The following is a 6,790-nucleotide window of genomic DNA, read 5'->3' on the forward strand; positions in this document are numbered from 1 at the left end:
CTGGATTCATGCCTGGTTCTGCCTTTTTACCAGTCTGTGATTCTGGGCAACTCAGTAATCCTGTCAGGGTGTTCCCCTTTTCCCCTCAGTGGCTCCCTGAGATCCCCACCTCCTGTGTATACATCCTTGTATGACCCCTTCCCTTGGAGTGTGGCCTGGACTTAGTGACTCACTTCCATTTTGCTTCTAAAAGATGGCAACATGCCCCAGAGCCCCTTCCAAGATTTGGTTATAAAAACTCAGTGTCCAGCTACACGCTCACTCTGACCTGTGTTCTCTCTCAGATCCTCACACTGGGGAAGAAACCCCTATGTTGAGCCATGACACAGACACATGCACATGCCCTAGCACTCAGAAACAACTACAGATGGAGAACTTAGGCCCTCATTACAGACCGAATGCTGCCAACACCCCTAGGTGAGCTCAGGTTGTGAATGAAACAGGTCCTGTGTCAGTGTGGACAGAAGCCCTAACCTCCTGAGAGGCTCCGGCAGGAGCCCCCAGCTGAGCGCTCCTGGATTCCTGATCCCCTGAGACTGTGAGACACTAAGTGTTTGTGGCGAAATGTCGTCACACAGCACCACTAGCAGACCACTGATAATGTCCTCCTGCCCCAGGCCCTGGCTCTTCCCCCCTGCCTCTCTGCTCTCCTCTTCAACTCCCTTCAGCCTCCCTGGCCTCCTTTCTAACTTCAGCTATGACAACACCAACTTCTGCCTGCCAGTGTCTCCACCACTGAGCCTTCTACCAGATTACATATACTCAGGTTTGTGCAAGGCTGGCTCTTTCCTGTCCTGCTGCAGGAAATACTAATGTCACCTCAGCACAGCCTTATCAGCCCCTTACCTGGAGGAGTTCAGGACCCAGTTGTAGCACCTTACTCTTTTCCTATGGAGTAACTGCTCTTTTCATTCATGAATGAATGAAATTCTGTTTCATGTTTTGTCCATCTTCCCCTGTAGAGCTTCTAGAGGGAAGACCTAGTTGGCTTATCAGCACTAGCACGAACTGAGAACTTAGGGCACAGTGGCTGAATGAAGAGGTAAGAGGAGCCATCAGCCACTGACCAGCTCAGTTGTTAGACCCTACTTGACTTTAGTCATTTTAAATACTTATTGTATTTATTTATCTAATTTTTTAAAGTAAACTACAGCCAACATGGGGCTCAAACTCATGACTCTGAGATCAAGAGCTGCATGCCCTACTGACTGAGCCTGCCATTTTTGAAGGTATTAGAATGATAACTATTTAAGTTAATTTGGTGATTTAAACATTTTGTAGGTATATTAGGTTATGCTGAATTAGCAAATAAGTCCCCAAATCTGTCACCACAGATTTCCCCACCTGACAGTGCTGGATGGGTGTTCAGATTGGAGACTGAACTCCTCCACATGGTCATTCAGGAACCCAGACTTTCTCCTCCTTTCTCTGCCTCCTCCCTCCTAGCACATCATGCACATCATGCACATCTGCAGCCATCAGTAAAGGGGAAATGGAACAAAGAAGAAATGTGCATGGGCAGATGTTATCAGCCAGGTCTAGATTGCCTAAAATGTTCACATTTACACTCATTCATTGTTCTAAAGGCAAAGATTTTTAAGTAATGCTCTATGAGAAACTATGTCCCACAGAACATAGAAAATGCATCCCTAGATCTGTACACAAAGTATACAAAAGGTAATTCTTCAGCCTGAAGGAAAATCTTCTACTTGAAGTACAGACTGTGTAAAGGAAATAAGAAGAGAAAAAAATGTGTGTATAGATACATATAAATAATAGGTATATATTTGATTATGAATATATAAGTGAAGGCAACCCAGTGGCTCAGCGGTTTAGCACCGCCTTCAGCCCAAGGTGTGGTCCTGGAGACCAGGGATCGAGTCCCACGTCGGGCTCCCTGCATGGAGCCTGCTTCTCCCTCTGCCTGTGTCTCTGCCTCTCTCTCTCTCCCTGTCTCTCATGAATAAATAAATAAAATATTTTTAAAAAGAATATATAAGTGAATATGAATGTTTATAAATATATATGAATATATTAAAAATGAATGAACATTAACTATTAAAAATAAGAACTAGTAAAAATATAAAGAAAGAATAAGAACTAGTGAGACTGCAGACATGTAGAATTAAAATATATGACAGTAAAAATAAAAAGGCAGGAGGGTGATAAACCAGTTTAATGAGTCAAGATTTATTATATAGAATTAGGAAAATTATCATAAACCCACATGACTGTAAGTATACAGTAAATATTGAATCTCTAGCTTGACTGCCAATTGAATTGAAATAATTGTGTATCTAGGTACACTGAAAAAGAAATAGATATAAATGTATAGATATATACATAACAAAAAGTTAGCAGAGGAGAAAGATACAATCATTAAAAATAACCAAAAAGAAAGAAAGAAAGCTGAATCTCAAGAGTAGTCAGTAAACAAATAATAAAAGTACTATTAATAATAGAGAAACATGATCCAGATATCACTAAAGCCAACAGAGGAGAAAACGGAATAATTAAAAATATTTAATCAAAACAAAATGCAGAAAAGGATAATAAAGAAACAAAGAGTAAAATGGTGAAATAAAATACCAAGATTTCAACATAAGTACAATTGTCTTGTGGCTCCCAGGTGCTGAGAACTCCTTGCATTGAAGGCTAATCAGCTAGCAATGTGACAGGAAGATCAACATTGGAATAAACCCAAGATGCACAACAGACTCCAGGAAGCACCATCACCCCCAGGTTCCCTAGCACTGAGTGGGAAGCAGAGGCCCAGATGAGGAAAGCCCATGGAGCAGGTTCTGCCTCCCACCAGCTTCCACTTCTGCCCCAGGGAAGGGTCCACATGTCTGTGCCTGAAACAAGGAGAGGGGACACCTTGGCTTAGGTGACAGGTGACCCAAGGACATCGGGACAGTTACTTACCAGACAGATAAACAGATTTCCTCCAGTCTGAAAGGCAACACAGGAAACAAGTGAGCTGAGAACACAGAATGTCTCCTACAAAAGGGACATAGAAAGTTCTCAGCAATATCTGCTTGGAATTCATCTGAAAGAAAGTGGAAAATAAGCATGAACTCTCATCCCTAAGAACAGCAAACACTGCACCTGGAGAACCCACAAAAGGACCTCTCTGTATCCTAGAAGAAGGCCTAACTCCAGATCCATCGAGACTCCACAGCTCCAGCTGTCCTCTCTGGACCTCCTCAGCCACTTGCTCCAGGCCAAGGGCCCTGCTGTCGGCTCATCCTCTGCACCAGCTGCCACACTTACAGGCCTTGACCCCTGTCCTGCCTTACCTCTGTCCTTCAGCACCTTCTCCTTTGTCTGCTGGTCCTCCTCCTTGTCCCTGTGCAGTTTCTCCCGTTCCTGCCTCTCCTGCTGCTTTGCAGTATGTTCTCTCTTAGTGTAGTAGGCAGCCCCAAAGATTAGGAGTGTCAGCACGGTCAGGGTCACCATGAAAGCTGGCTTCCAGGGAGAAGTCTGGGGGAAGAAGGGCTCTGGGCCCAGCCAGACACCCCATCATGGGTATGGCCCAGGACAGCTCAGCCCAGCACACCCAGAGACCTCCCCTGCCAATCCCCTCCTGCCCTCCTGGGAGCAGGAAGTAGCACTGACCTGGAATGAAAATGGCCATCACCTTCTCCTGGCCCAGGATGGGGTTGAGGACCGAGCAGGTCACGTTCCCTGAGGAGCTGTCCCTCACCACCAGAGCAGCCTCCACACTGTACAGTCCTTCAGCATCTTGGGCATATGTCTCAGAGAACATCAGGAACTTCTCCCCACTGAGGGCTCGCCACTGCACCTAAAGCTTTGGGAACCACCCCAAGGCCAAGATCTACTGTCAGGATGAATAAAAATTAAAGGTAAGAACTTATTGTTCCTGTTGAAAATTAGCAAAGAGAGTCCCCTCCCTTCCTTTTCTTAGCATTTACTATAGGAAACTTCTGATTGTGGGTGCTTTCTCCCCTCATTGAAATGTACGTAAGTCCTTTGAAAAAAACAGATCTTTTGCCAGCTTTGTGATCCAGGAATGTCTTTCTCAAGGACCTGGAAGCCCTCTTTTTGAAGTGTTCACACCAAGGAAAACAGCACCCCTCTCTCCCAGTTCCTGTGCCAGGGTAGGAGCCAACCCCAGCAGGCACCAGGATCCAAGTGTAAAAGTGTAAAACTACCTCCTGCCATAAAGACAGAAGAATTTTTCTCGGTATAAAGCCAATTAGCTAACATATGTGGTCACACCACTTACCAAATAAACCTGAGGTGAACAATTTGTGGTAGATAGTGCTATCACATCGCTTACATGAGGGCTACTTAACTGTTGATCCTGAGAACATGTATGTAATGAATTGTGGCTGCATGGCTATGGAAAAGGTGAGATTTTTTTCCATCATTTCAATCTCTTAGTAGATTTTGAGGCAAATCACATTTTGGCTATATGCTAATTCAATAATAAAAAGGTGTGTCTTCCCTACTATCTTTGTGAAGATTCTAGGTTGGGAGATTTATATATATATATATTTTTTTTTTGGCGTTTCATTTGCCAATATGTAGTATAACACCCAGTGCTCATCCCGTCAAGTGCCCCCCTCAGTGCCCATCACCCAGTCACCCCATCTCCCTGCCCACCTCCCCTTCCACTACACCTTGTTCATTTCCAGAGTTAGGAGTCTCTCATGTTTTGTCACCCTCTCTAATTTTTCCCACTCATTTTCTCTCCTTTCCCCGATAATATCTTTCACTATTTTTTATATTCCTTATATGAGTGAAACCATATAATAATTGTCCTTCTCTGATTAACTTACTTCACTCAGCATAATACCCTCCAGTTCCATCCACCTCAAAGAACATGGTGGGGGTTAGGTTTTCTTTTTTTAATGATCGCGGGGAAAATTAAAGAAAGCGGGCCAGGCAGTAGGTCCAAGAGTGCTTTAATGGAGAGCGTTCCCGGGCAAGGTTCCATGACTCTGAGAGGAGACCCAAGTCAGGGAAGTCGCGCAGGAGGGAAAGGGTGTGTCTTTTTTTTGGGGGGGGGGTCTTTTTTATGCCTGTGCAAGTTAAGAAAAAAAAATGGGGTGGTTAGGGACATGTGGTTTTATGTGATAAGGTGAGGCAGGGTCCATGATCTTGCTTTTGGCTGATTCTGGTGTTTTTCTTCTTTTAGGCGGGTCTCCATCGCAAGTTGTTTGTGACTTGATAAGTTTTAGGAATTTATCCGGGGTGACATCTGGGGGAAGGGTGACCCCACCTATTAGCCTTAGGTCATCCATTTTGGAGAGGCCCTATCTCGGTCTGCCCAACAGTGGGTACTCATCATTTCTAAGGGCTGAGGAATAGTCCATTGTATACATAGACCACATCTTCTTTATCCATTCATCTTTCGGTGGACACCGAGGCTCCTTCCACAGTTTGGCTATTGTGGACATTGCTGCTAGAAACATCGGGGTGCAGGTGTCCTGCTGTTTCACTGCATCTGTATCTTTAGAGTAAATCCCCAGCAGTACAATTGCTGGGTCGTAGGGCAGATCTATTTTTTTAACTCTTTGAAGAACCTCCACACCGTTTTCCAGAGTGGCTGCACCAGTTCACATTCCCATCAACAGTTCAAGAGGGTTCCCCTTTCTCCACATCCTCTCCAACATTTGTGATTTCCTGTCTTGTTAATTTTCACCATTCTCACTAGTGTGAGGTGGGATCCTATTGTGGTTTTGATTTGTATTTCCCTGATGGCAAGTGATGCAGAGCATTTTTCATATGCTTGTAGGCCATGTGTACGTCTTTTTTGGTGAAATTTCTGTTAATGTCTCTTGCCCATTTCATGATTGGATTGTTTGTTTCTTTGCTGTTGAGTTTAATAAGTTCTTTATAGATCTTGGATACTAGCCCTTTATCCGATATGTCATTTGCAAATATCTTCTCCCATTCTGTAGGTTCTCGTTTAGTTTTGTTGACTATTTCTTTTGCTGTGCAGAAGCTTTTTATCTTGATTAAGTCCCAATAGGGATCCCTGGGTGGCGCAGCGGTTTGGCGCCTGCCTTTGGCCCAGGGCGCGATCCTGGAGACCCGGGATCGAATCCCACATCGGGCTCCCGGTGCATGGAGCCTGCTTCTCCCTCTGCCTATGTCTCAGCCTCTCTCTCTCTCTCTATCATAAATAAATAAAAATTTTTTTAAAAGTCCCAATAATTCATTTTTGCTTTTATTTCCCTTGCCTTCATAGATGTATCTTGCAAGAAGTTGCTGTGGCCAAGTTCAAAAAAGGGTGTTGCCTGAGTTCTCCTCTAGGATTTTGATGGAATCTTGTCTCACATTTAGGTCTTTCATCCATTTTGAGCTTATCTTTGTGTATGGTGTAAGAGAGTGGTCTAGTTTCATTCTTCTGCATGTGGCTGTCCAATTTTCTCAGCACCATTTATTGAAGAGACTGTCTTTTTTCCAATGGATAGTCTTTCCTGCTTTGTCAAAGATGAGTTGACCACAGAGTTGAAGGCCCATTTCTGGATTCTGCATTCTGTTCCATTGACCTATGTGTCTGTGTTTGTGCCAGTACCACACCATCTTGATGATCACAGATTTGTAGTACAACTTGAAATCGGCATTATGATGCCTCCAGCTCTGGTTTTCTTTTTCAATATTCCCCTGGCTATTCGGGGTCTTTTCTGATTCCACACAAATCTTAAGATGATTTGTTCCAACTCTCTGAAGAAAGTCCATGGTATTTTGATAGGGATTGCATTAAATGTGTAAATTTCCCAGGGTAACATTGACATTTTCACCATATTAATTCTTC

The 6,790-nt window shown here is 43.9% G+C and overlaps 1 protein-coding gene across 1 annotated transcript; it reads right to left on the reverse strand.

Moving 5' to 3' along the window:
* Nucleotides 1-2,191: 2,191 nt before the first annotated feature.
* Nucleotides 2,192-3,837, reverse strand: LOC144316910 (butyrophilin-like protein 1). Its single transcript, XM_077902661.1, has 3 exons — nucleotides 3,619-3,837; nucleotides 3,300-3,500; nucleotides 2,192-3,000 (listed from the first exon to the last, which is right to left on the reverse strand). The coding sequence occupies exons 1-3, from the start codon at nucleotides 3,767-3,769 to the stop codon at nucleotides 2,918-2,920; spliced, it is 435 nt and encodes a 144-aa protein (XP_077758787.1). The 5' UTR covers nucleotides 3,770-3,837; the 3' UTR covers nucleotides 2,192-2,917.
* Nucleotides 3,838-6,790: the final 2,953 nt, after the last annotated feature.

Source organism: Canis aureus, chromosome 7 (genome assembly GCF_053574225.1).
Source record: "Canis aureus isolate CA01 chromosome 7, VMU_Caureus_v.1.0, whole genome shotgun sequence".
NCBI lineage: Eukaryota > Metazoa > Chordata > Mammalia > Carnivora > Canidae > Canis > Canis aureus.